The sequence below is a fragment of the Thermobia domestica genome, chromosome 15, assembly GCF_964235325.1.
Source record: "Thermobia domestica chromosome 15, izTheDome1.hap1.1, whole genome shotgun sequence".
NCBI lineage: Eukaryota > Metazoa > Arthropoda > Insecta > Zygentoma > Lepismatidae > Thermobia > Thermobia domestica.
This window is the reverse complement of record NC_137468.1, coordinates 188,337,951-188,351,530: the sequence shown is the minus strand read 5'-3', so window position 1 is coordinate 188,351,530 and position 13,580 is coordinate 188,337,951. Positions and strand designations below refer to the sequence as shown.

Below are 13,580 nucleotides of genomic sequence, written 5' to 3'. Positions count from 1 at the left end.
CTTCTACGCGATTTCTGCAACTCCTCATCGACAATCTGCTTGTTAGATTTAAGTCTGATAACGATTTTTCTTAGTCAGTTTTGAAATACTCAGCAAGAAGTATCATCTCTCTATCACCATACAACATCTTTTCCATATCGACCATGTCAGTTGGCAAATGTCGACTCATGGAGAACAGAAACTTCATCTATCATGCCTTCGATAGGGAATCTTGTGAATAAATTATCAATTAAACCCTGATAAACTGATGATTTCTTATTTGTTTATAAATTTAATTTTTGTAATTACACATGAAGGTTTGATGCCATTACAAAGTTCCCTCCCCCGTCTAGAATGCGAAAGGGAACGAGGTTCCTGGAATGTTCAGAAATGAATGGGAATTTCCCTCCTTCTTCCCCTTCAACTACCCCTTCAACTTCCCCTACCGCTGTTTGCCATGTGCCAAATTACGATGAATTTCAATTAAATTATCATAGTATAATTATTTCCTTGTTGAATTATCAATACTTTTCAGTGGAAAAAAGGATGAAATTTCAACTTTCCAAATCAAGGTAAGTAGACCAACGTAAAGGGAAAAAAAGTGTAAAATTTTCCATATAATTATGCGTACAATCCAAACTTAAAATTTCCGTGTAATTAAGCTTACAGTACAAATTTTATGCCTATTTTAGTCACAAGTTTTTGGGTTGATTGCCCTGTGCTGAAAGCGCTCCATATAATAAACATAAGCTTTAGCAATTATTATAGTAGAAACAATAGATATATGAAGCCAAGCACTGTATTTTTTGTTTCTGATTTTTCTTTCTTAAATAACATCGATCGTTTTCGATCATTTTTACAAACCAACTCACTACCAATTTTCCATATATAGAAAGTGACCCCTCCCTCCACACACATAAAGGAAAATTTTTTAAAATGCTAGGACACATTCTGTTTATTTTCAATAAAGAGTTAATACACTGACTTTCAGCTCCGTAAATTTAACGGTTTGCGAGATACTCATTTTTTTTCGCAAAAATTCGGATCCTCTCTATCTCCTTAGGATATTATGCATTATAATAAAAGCAATATAACATCCCAGTTTGGATTAAGGTCTAACTATATATCAAAAGTAATTTCATTTGACTTTGCAATTTGACCGTGATGATCAGGCACACATAGTTACATTCAATTTTTTATATAATAATTTATATATTACAGTGATTCAAAAATGTATTTTTTCCAGTAGTTAGCTCCTCTAAAAACTCACAGATCTCGAAAGCCAAGTAATAGTATAAGTCCTATTGCTATTATTACAATTAAAAATATCAATACCCAAAAGCCCTGAAGTTCTTTTTTCACTTGGTTAGATATACTCACCTCAGGTAAGTAGACAGAAACAAGTGGAAAAGGAAGGGAAATGAAGGCCTTGAAAGTAAAACGGAGACAAATTTACCAGTCTTCAGAAGATACTGTCTATAATGCAGTGAGCAGAGGGGGTCAGTAGATCATATTGAGTCGGTGGATCGCAGTGGATCATGGTGGGTGGTGGGTCGCAGTGGGTCACGGTGGGTGGTGGGTCACAGTGGGTCATGGTGGGTGGTGGGTCGCAGTGGGTCACGGTGGGTGGTGGGTCACAGTGGGTCATGGTGGGTGGTGGGTCACAGTGGGTCACATGCTGTTTACCCACGACCCACTGACCCACTCAGAAAACTTGACCCACTTGACCCACTGACCCACCGACCCACTGACCCACTCCATCTCTGCTATTCAGTTTAAAATCTCTTGTTGTCGCGAATTGTGTCGAGGAATTTGAAGCTTAAAAAATATAAAGCGATAATCATATCTGTTGTTCTGTATGGTTGCGAAATATGGTCGCTTATGCTGAGGGAAGAACATAGACTGAAAGTATTTAAGAACAAGATCCTGAGTCGATTATTCGGACTCAAGAGGAATGGCGGAACCTTCATAAGGAGAAACCACATAATTTACACGGTTTAACAAACATTGTTAGAGTCATCAAGTCTGGAAGGCTCAGGTGGGCAGGTTATGTAGCCAGAATGGAAGAAAGTAGTAATGCTTTCAAAGTCTTAACTGGAGGACCAATCGGAAAACGACCATTAGGAAGATTTAGGCGCAGGTGGGAGGACAATATTAAGGTGGATCTCACAGAGATAGGAATACAAAGTAGAAACTGGATCCAGTTGGCTAAGGATAGAAGTCAGTGGAGAGTTTTTATGAACGCGGCATTGAACCTCCGGGTTCCATAGGCCATAGAGTTAGTTATTGTTTTATTACAACTCCCTTTCGAATAAAAGAGAATCATTTCATGTTGTTTTTACAGACTTGTCTCCCTGCTGGAATCTACTGTGACATAATATCCGGTGAGTTTGCCAGTGGGTCTTGCACTGGTAAAGTTGTTCATGTTAATGCTGACGGATTGGCGGACATAATTATTGAGGAAGGTGCCTCTGAAAGGGTGATTGCGATTCATCTTCAGGTAAATAGAACGTCATAAAATATGTCTCTTACTTAAAATTATGGCGTTTGATTATCGGATTTAAATCTCCGAAATCTAAACGAGCAATACAGTAATCCTCAACTTACGTTATAGGTGACTTACATCAATTAGCAGTTAATTGAGGTAATAAATCTTGAAAATTACAATCTCTATGTCTAATATTGGAGCTCTTCAAGCTATTTTAGTAGCTAGCTTGTGTATCTTTTGTGCATGTGGTCTCGGGTACGATTCCCGGTGTGAGAGCGTAATACATACCTTATCTTCACTTTCATTAATCAGTCGTTTCCTGCAGTCTTAAGCGCATTGTCGTGGGAGTTTAAAAAATATTTTTTATTTTTTTGTCAAATATTATATTAATATACTATAATTATAGATTTTCATATTTGTGTACTTTAAGTCTGAATAAATACAGCCTCATGATATTTCAGGTATAGTATGACATTGTGTAAACAATATTGACCAGTGGTGGCTCTTGAGAGAAGTCATATTCTTAAAAACACTTTATTGTTATAAATTAAGCAAGTTGATATACACGTAATCTGTACAAGCTGCATACAGGAATTAGTAAGTTTTCTTTCTTTAGTTGATAGCCATGTAATGCTAATTTTTACATTTTGACTTTGCTCAAGAACTGCCTTAGCGTATAATAATAATCACACATATTACATTTTCCAAAAAATCGACTTGCGTAAAATTTGAGTTACGTAAGGTTTACGAAACACATTACTCACGAGGCAAAGCGAGACGGATGATTAAGGTAAGTGAATGATAATGGAATAATTAGTAGAATGAGAATGTGGAAGGACACGAGAGTACTCCCAGAAAACCCACGGAAACAATGTTCCACCACAAATGTAGTTGGCTGGAGGTCGAATCAAGGACCCCACGCACTAGAGGGAAGCAGTTTACCACTTAAGCATCGTGCCCTCACATTACTTACGTAAGTTTGAGGTTACTGTAATTACAATATAACAATCGAGTGGGTTGACCAATAGTATCTTTATTCTTCATTAAAAGACCCAGAAACTTCCTTAAGATTTGGACATGTCAGGATAATTTGCAACTTTAAAATTCCATAATCAAGACAATTCCAAGTTATTTTGAAATATGCGTATTTCTATTACAGCTTACATCAATTCCTTACAAGCAAGAAAGATAAACAAAACACCCACTCATTCGGATCACAGTTGTTGGAAAGTCATAATAGGTACATCATCACAGTCTAATCTATGCAATAAAAGGGAGTTTAGAAACAATTAATACATATGATAAATATAACACTAATGATTGATTAGTGAGCACAGAAAGAAACAAGATCAATCGAACTTAAACCTAATATTTTTTAACGATAATGGATTCATTTTACCCCATGTTACCGTTAAACAAGTACTTTAACAACTAATTCTTGTTCTATAACTAGTAGCTTATACTAAAATTCAATTCTGATTCTAGATTTTATCAATAGATTCTAAATTCTAAAGCTAATCTTACCTTTAACCTATTAATGCATTTTGTTAGGTTGCCTGATAATTGTCTGAATTATATGAGTATGAAGTATGTGAAGGGCATGCTTTACTTCCTCCCGAATTCATATTTGATGTATATATTTATTAGTCAAATTTTTACAATTTTATTATCTTGTAGAAAAAACTTTTGAACATCACTAAATCTCAACATTTAATATTATCTCAATTTCTACTTCTTGAACCAGTAAAGAATTAGAAGTCAAAAACTTTCTAATTTTGTATCGAGCAACCGAATCATATAATAAGGTCATACTAATTGTATCTTTTAGAGACAATTTCTCATGACTCTTAACTAATATTTAATCTCCAACATTAGATACACCTCTCGTCTTTTCTCCCAATATTTTTCTATATTCTCCATAGCATTATTCTATACCTCAGCCCTATTATCATCGTGGAGATCGGCATACATGACGTTCCATTTTATTTTCGATGAACTGTTTAAAACTCTTCGCAAAAGTAACTCAGACAGCTCTCATGCTTTTGTGTCCACAAAAGTTAAGATTAATTTGTAATATCCGGGTATCAGAGCTCTATTGATTTTGTTTATTAGGAAAATAAAATATTAAGGAAAATATGCAACTTTTAATGTAGCGCTCCGCCGCATTAGTTTCCGCGCAATACAGACTTAATTTCATATGAATGTACAGTATCACTAAACTGAACAAAGTCACTGGAATTAATTGGAAGTGAAAACCTAGAAATTGCCACTAGACAAGATTTCAGTAAGTCCATATATTCTAAACAAGTCATTCAACTTTTCACATATACTGTAACTTTTGAAGTTACTGTCCTTAACCTTTCTAACATTCAAAAACGGATACTATTATCAATTACAATTAACAAATATGTAAATCCATTAAAAACTGTCATTTGTCCTACATATCCTACAGTTAAATTGGAATTTATACAGGTGTTAAGAATAGACTCTAAACATCGCATTTTAGAAATATTGGAATGCTTTGCCTTTTGGCATTCTGTACAAGTTCTTATATAACCTATTAAGTTATTGACTAAACTCTTCCAGGTGAACCTTTTCATTAACTGTTGAATGGTTTTATACGTACTAAAGGTACCACATTTTAGGTATTCTAAATGATAATACCCGATGGAACTAAAATTTTTCATTTACCTCTTCTGACACGAGTTTTTCATAGCAAGAATTTATGTCTGGCTTGCATCTTACAAGGGACATCACCCAATTGTCCGGCTCCGATTTCAATGAATTTTTTCTTGCTGATAGAGGACATATATGTATTATTTGTGATGACAGAAACTTTTGCCATCGTGCATGCTTCCTATTTTTTATAATTTTTAAGAGTTGTGATGTAGTTATTAGAGATTACTGCAGAAGTCCCTTACTAATCTTTGTAAACGGAGCGTTAATGATAGAACAACCATGTTGATACATATAAGGCCCAGGGGGAAGTTGTATGGTAGGTATGATCTTGACCGCAGACATCTTGAAATCCGCCATTTTGAATTAAGGTCAAGTTTTTCAAATAGAAATAGGGTAATATGATACATAATTTTGGGCTAGAATTTAATCAGGAAGACAATGGTGAAGCTAATTTTGAGATACACCTATTTGGGGAAATGTTACAGGCATTTAATTGTTCACTTACTACATGCGAAAATCCCTTACCTCCGCTTCTAACCCGCGTATTAATGATAATAAGTGGATAAACGCTTCGGTAATACATACAGGGTAGTGATACGGTAAGGGTATCCTTGATAGCAGCTATCTTGAAATCCGTCATTTTGAATTAAAGTGAAGTTTGAAAAATGAAAACCATAGAATGTGACACCTCATTTTAATAGCAAATTTTCAGAAAAAGCCAATGGTACGCTTATTTTTGTTCTATAATTAACCAGTGTGAATTTAGGACTGCTTCTAATGTGCACCAAACGTACATTATTCGATCTTTCAAATTCTCAACATTCATAATTTTCACCGCATATTTTAAGATTCCAACTGGCACTCTGCAATTGTTGCGATGGTTCATGTTGTCTAAATTTATTACATTTTTTAAGAGTTGCGATTTGTCAGTTCATGAATAGTGTTGGGATAAGCATCCAGCAATCTTTCTGAATTTTGAAGACTTGCAATATAATTATTTATTTTAAACGAGAATACATGAAGAACCTATGGACCTATGTGAGGTAAAGAAATACAAATGAAATTATAACAAATTGGTGTTATATGAACACAAAATTATCAGGAAATGTAGCCTACATGTTGCGCAATCAACAAACAATAAAATATTTTTAATAAATACAACATTTAAGAAATAGCAGCAATGCTCGAAAATATCAAAGAGGCATTATATGACTATTCCCACAACATTGTTTGTACTATGAACATAATATGAAAACAGGTAACTTGTTTATAAAGAGGTGTAACTTAATTGAGTGCCCGATCAATACTGATTATAAATTTTACAATCATGAATCATCGACAACAATCGCTAGAAAAAATGACTTTTTTTTTGTCTAACTAGCAAAAAAAATTGCCATGGAAAATAAATAAATAAACAATAAAGAAATAAATATAAAACAAAACAAAAGACCCTTGATTTACACAACAATCATATTTCGTTTTCCTGTTTGAAGTGAATTTTCAATTGATTTTTCGTCTCATCTACTACACAAGCTACGTCTTCGGTATTACTTGAATGCAAAGTTGGAGTTCTTTCGTTGTCTCATGTCAATAACGAGTTTTTGAAGGGCAGGTATAGGAAATAAATAATTACATGGCAAGTCTTCAAAATACAGAAAGATTGCTGTATGCTTATCCCAACACTATTCACGAACTGACAAATCACAACTCTTAAATTTAGAAAACACGAGCCATGGCAACAACTGCAAAGTGCCAGTTGGAATCTTAAAACATGCGGTGAAAATTAGGAGTGTTGCCAATTTGAAAGATCGAATAATGGACTTTTGGTGCTCATTAGAAACAGTCCTAAATTCACACTGGTTAATTATAGAACAAAAATAAGCGTACCATTGGCTTTTTGGGAAAATTTGCTATTAAAATGAGATGTTACATTCTATGGTTTTCATTTTTCAAACTTCACTTTAATTCAAAATGGTGTATTTCAAGATGGCTGCCATCAAGGATACCGTTACCGTATCACTACCCTGTATGTATTACCGAAGCGTTTATCCACTTATTATCATTAATACGCAGGTTAGAAGCGGAGGTAAGGGATTTTTGCATGTAGTAAGTGAAAATTAAATGCCTGTAACTTTTCTCCAAATAGGTGTATCTCAAAACTAGCTTCACCATTGTTTTTCTGATGAAATTCTAGTCCGAAATTATGTATCATATTACCCTATTTCTATTTAAAAAACTTGACCTTAATTCAAAATGGCGGATTTCAAGATGTCTGCGGTCAAGATCATACCTACCATACAACTTCTCCTAGGCCTTATATGTATCTACATGGTTGTTCTATCATTAACGCTACGTTTACAGAGGTTAGTAAAGGACTTCTGTAGTAATCTCTAATAACCACATCAGAACTCTTAAAAATTATAAAAAAAATAGAAAACATGCACGATGGCAAAAATTTCTGTCATCACAAATAATACATATATGTTCCCTATCAGCTAGAAAAATTTCATTGAAATCGGAGCCGGACAATTGGGTGATGTCCCTTGTTAGCAACGTTTACTCTGCCTTCTATTCTCTGAATATACCGAAATAGTTCAGGATGTTTCCTTTGTATATCTGACATTGGTTCATGTAAGAACAGTAACTCCCACAAATTTACTAGTACAAAGTCAGTATTGTTGTTTTGTATATTGCCTACAGGATTTACGCTTCCCTTGACATCAAAGTTAAATACATCGTGAGAATAGTCAAAGTCTGCTTACTTGTTGTCGAGAGATTTAATTTGGTGTATTTTAAATTTAAATTGTTACAATTGTTCTATTAAGGAACCATATTTCAGGAGCTTTCCACAATTGTTAATAACCTGATAAGAGCCTTATTATCAATTTACAGATCAAATTCTTTAAGTAAAAAGTGTCTCGGCTAGGTCATGATTTTGCACTAACATTAGTAGTAATTACATTTTTAAAATTTTGTAGCGTATTGCAGATTGTTTTAAGTTTTTCTAAATACGAGTGTTTTGGGTTCAGTATTGAAAGTAGGGTTCCATATTTTGCTTTATCTCTTCTACTTGGTTCCGTTCATTACAAAGATGGGTTATACCCTTACCTTATATTTATTGGAAACTAATACTGCTGATTTTGGTTCCGATCTTGTAGATATGATTTGTATTTGCGCTAACATGAAAGGAATTTTTCTGCTTGTTCTACATGGTATCCATATGGTAGAATGTATGGTATATGGTAGAACAGAGAACATCAAGGTTTTGTTCTTAAGCCATTTTCCTTACTTCATGTAGGACTGTCTTTGGTCTTTGTGCACTTAATTGTGCGCATTTCAGTTTCTCTTTCAGTATGGTTCATGAGTGAATACGTAGCACATTATCTAAGGTTGTTTAGGATCAAGTACAATTCTACCATTTGTTTATATTAGTTGACGATATATTTCCTGTGTGTCGAATGGTTTGTTTCTTCGTTAGTTTCTTCTTTCGTTAGTTTGAGTAATTCCTTGGAATTTGACGATAAATTGAATATCATTAGGAGTAGTCTGTGGATTGCTTTTATTCGTGGAAATGCAATTGTAGACAGAATATAAAATCCGTGCTAAGTGCCAAAACGAAAATATTGAGTAAACAGCCGAGATGTTACTTCGGAACTGATGGGACCTATAGGCACGCGCATTCTTCTGGGGATTATTTGAACTACTTCCACAGTGAATACTATATATAAAGTTTTTCACTGACTAGAGATGATTCCATATCGGGACCAAGTACCTGTATAAAACCTATATATCGTCTGAAAGCTCTTGCCATGAGAAGTACGAAACCGTTTTCAAATCACGGGCAAACGCACAATTTCACCCTACAAGGGGCCAGTTTGTTGGTGTTTGTGGCCCTATGTATGACATATTCGACAGAAGTAAAAATGAATGTTACGACCCATAACACGTAACCCCCATTATGTTCCCTTTTGGCTCGTTGCTAGAACGTGGCTCCGGCAAGGGTTTGGTAATATCACTTTGCACCCAGACGTACCCATTGGGTCAGTGTTGCCAACGAATTGTAAATATAATGTGCCAAATGGTCTCTCTACCACTGGACGTATATCCATGTAACGTGACATAAACATCATTCGTCACTAGAGAAAATATATTGTGGACATATTTCTCTCTCAAGGACCTCAGTTTGTCAGTGTTGCCAACCAGTTGTAAAAATGAGAGGATGTAAAACAGGTTCGTAGGATGAGAAATGTATATACCAACCTTGTTAGAAACATCACACGATCACACGAAACATCACATCATATTGCAAAAAGACATTGAGTATGGCCATTTCCCAACCATTCTAGGTTGTCAGTGTTGCCAGCCAAATGTGAACACGATGTTGCAAGTGGCGTGCTTGCAATTGAACCAATATATAACAAATATGACATATGCAACATTGGACAATGGAAAACCTGGCATGAATCACAGTCTAATTATGTTTGCCAATGCTGTAGACTCCATGCAATAATATTGAATGCTCGCATTAGTTGGGAACACTGCTAAACAGGGGTGCTTGGGAAACGGGGACACTCACACTATGTTTTCCATTATTCAATGCTGCTTCTGTCACATTTGTTTTATATTCGTTCCATGGCACGCACGCCATTTGCAACATTGTGATGTTTACACTTGGTTGGCAACACTGACAACCTAGAATGGTTGGGAGATGGTCATACTCAACGTCTTTGTGCTATAGTATCGTGTCATATTTCTGCCAAGCTTGATGTGTAAACGTCTTATCGTACGGAACCTGTTTTACACCTTCTCATTTTTACAGTTGGTTGGCAACACTGACAAACTGGGGTCCTTGAGAGAGGAATACGTCCACAGTATATTTTTTCTAGTGATGAATGATGTTTATGCCACATTACATGGATATACGTCCAGTGATAGAGAAACCATTTGCCACATTATATTTACAATTCGTTGGCAACACTGACCCAATGGGTATGTCTGAGTGCAGAGAGATATTACCAAACTCTTGCCATAGTCACGTTCTAGCAATGAGTTAAAAAGGATCATGATGGACTCAGGCACTTACTCGTGATGCATCGTAACATTCATTTTTAATTCTGTCGAATATACCATACATAGGGTCGCAAACACCAACAAACTGGCTCCTTATAGGGTCAGGTTGTGGGTTTGCCCGTGATTTGAAAACGGTTTCGTACTTCTCATGGCAAAAGCTTTCAGACGATATATAGGTTTTATACTGGTACTCGGCCCCGGTATGGAATCATCCCTAGTGAATAGTATTAGGCACATAGGCCACATTTTTATAATAAACCCAACATTTCCATTTATGGCACTCAGCACGGTTGTCTCAAAGCTATTGTTAAACGTTACTGTTGGCACCTTTAATTTAGCTAATTGCGCCGTATTTTCTATATTTCTATACAATATCCGTAGATTGAATATTTTGTAGACAGGACATCCATTAGATGATGGCTTAAAAAGGTTTGGGTTATAGTACTTCTCTGGGTCTTTGTCTTCATTTTCTTTATTTCATCGTTGATTTTTCTTTGCGTCCCTTGTTTCTTTTTTTGTTTGTAGTAATATTTTCTTCTTTTTGTAATGTTATCATAATTATTTTTTGTTATTCTTTTTTGCTGGCGTTATCATCATTCATGTTGTTCGATTCCCGGTGGGTATACTCGGTCGAAAGTGTGTAACAGCTTTTTCAGGCCAGCCATCATTTATACGAAGCAAATGCCGGAATAGTACTTAACATACAGGTCCTAGGCAGGGTCTTTCCTTCTCTGGATAGTATGCTCGCTGAGAGACGTCGTCCCTCGTGCGTGGCGGGCTTAAGGGCATAGGTGCTGCCACTGCTAAGAAATATGTATAAATAAATCAATAATAAAGAAGCAATTAAGTACACAGAGCGAAGCTAGTGCTGAAATTAGGAAATATATCAGCTCCTGAAGTACGAAAATAACATTTAAAAAATATTGAGTTATGGTATGACAAAACACAATTATCTAAGATAATGATATCTAACGAAAAATATCACTCCTTCTCCCGAAACAAAATCCTAGGTTTACCTCTGTAAGTACGCAGAATCTCCAAGTACTACTTCAAAAGTCCTATAAATTGGATTGTTTCCTTGAAAAGAGAAACATGTTATTTATGTCAAAATATTATAAATACAGTCAATAGAAATGTATGAATTAACCCACCGTAGCACCAAACGTCAATCCTCTGAATTATCAATCTCATTTCTTAGTAGCCAATTATACGAATGAGAGTTGCACATATTTATGACTATTTCAATTGTACATTTATTAATTTTCTTACTTCCAATCAGGGGATTTCTTAATTTTGTTTAAAATTTAATTATACTGCACGGCATTTCAATCGGAATTTACTCCTGTTTATTTGTGAAAGCAGGTTTACAGTCATACGTATGTATTTACATTAGACTCAGAACTGTTACAACGTACCATTTAACCTTTTATTTTGGATTTTTAAAGGTAAATTTTAGACTTTCAGTCAAGCAACTCTAGGATTTTGGTTCGTATCTTATTCTCTTTAAAATGAAGCAACCTCTCCAACAGTTTCATTTGCATGTCCGTATCATATACATGGAAAGGAGAATTTGAGGAAAATGGAGATTTTTTCTGAAAAAGGGGGAGAAAAGGAGGAAAGAATCCATAACATGTGTACTTTGTCTGATGTTCATGTCGACGACATATACGACTTGTGTTCTTGAATCCACAAAACCGTTTAGATAGCATTTGGGAGGGATTGAAATAAGCCTTTTGCGTTGTACTTTTGAAGACCATTCAGATGACGACATGACTCTACCAGCTTCAAGAGCTCCTTCTCAAAACAAATTTAACTGCTTTGCAATGCATGTACAATTCACAACAAAAAAACTCCAGCAGTAATAGATGTTAAAAAATGAGCGTTTTAAAACAACACACATGTATGGTACACACACACACACACACACACACACACACACACACACACACATATATATATATATATATATATATATATATATATATATATATATATATATGCGTACGCACAACAATTTTTATGGTAAAGCTCCGATACATCTGTTTCAGCATAAAGCATAATTTACCCAAACCACATTTAACAACGTAGAAGAAATCAAACATTGATATGAGATAACACTAGGGTTCCCAACTCTGGAAAGTAATATTGTCGGCAATCTTCGTAGGTTGCCTATAGTATAGGCCTGCTATAATCAAACTAATAACAAGATCTCCGGCCCTACCGGTAAAATACCTGCCACTTGGCAACCTTACACATGACAGAAAAGTATTGGGTGTGACATGCTCCACTTGTCCCTCTTGTCATCCGTAATCAGAACGTAAGGAATAAAAATACCCATGTCAATGAAATGCATAATTTATTATTCTTTCTGAATATATTTTTTCAACTTTTGACGATAGAATATTCAGTTTTGATTGTTCATGCTAATAAGAAAATTTCTTTCAGTCCAGGTTGTAAGAAACACTTTGGAAGAAAATATGTTTGTGTTGGCAGTTGAAGAAACCTTCACCAACATGAAATGGCATAAACATAGGCCTATGTTTGGCAAAACTTATGGTTCATTTACGTGATACTTGAGTGACGTTATAAGTTAATTGTAAGTTCAACATCATATTTATAAGTACTAATTTATGCGGTATTGTAATTTGAACTGAAGGACAGCATTTGTAAACTGAAAAGATTGTTATTATAAGTTAAGTATATAATTTAGAATGTATAAGTTGTACTTATGAGTTTTATTCTAATTTCACACGTGTATTTACTTCACACATAGCAGAAATCTGTAAATAAATTTTAGAATAAAACTTCTAAAATTATATGTGTATATAAATATGTAATATAATAAAATAAAGAGTTTGTTTGCCTGTGTCTGTCTGTCTGCCTGTGTGCGGCCTGGGGAGCAGACAAGTGGAACAGGAGTTACCAAATTTTGTTTATTTACCAAGGCGAACAGTTTTATCAAAATTCGATCCAGGGGGCGAGACATGTAAAAATAGTCCAAAAAATGACTGATATTAGTGTCAAATCCATAGTTTTCGCGGTCGCTGAAATCAATGGTGACACTTCCACTAGCGATGACTCAAATTCAGCTACCTTTGTATGCGGGCCGGGGGTCACCTGCGGGGGGTTACCGCAACATGTAAAATAATCCAAAATGATCGATATTAGTGTCAAATCCATAGTTTTCGCGGTCGCTGAGATGAATAGTGATACTGCCACAGGCGTTGACTTCCACATACAACCTCTATGCAAAGAATGTGTATTTCAGCTAGTGTATGTATATGTATATGCATGCATATAATTAGTAATTATTGTTGATACATTAACAGTGTGCTTAGACAGTGTTATTGTTAAATAAACATTG

General features: G+C 35.0%; 1 protein-coding gene across 1 annotated transcript in view; it reads left to right on the top strand.

The window, feature by feature from the left end:
* LOC145671976 (alpha-amylase 1-like) overlaps positions 1-12,992 on the top strand; it is a 49,205-nt gene extending 36,213 nt beyond the window's left edge. The window contains exons 10-11 of the mRNA XM_081741167.1: positions 2,324-2,479; positions 12,662-12,992. Of these exons, the coding sequence (XP_081597293.1) occupies positions 2,324-2,479; positions 12,662-12,673 (168 nt within the window). The 3' untranslated portion in view covers positions 12,674-12,992. The remainder of the gene's footprint in view (positions 1-2,323; positions 2,480-12,661) is intronic.
* The last annotated feature ends 588 nt before the right edge of the window (positions 12,993-13,580 follow it).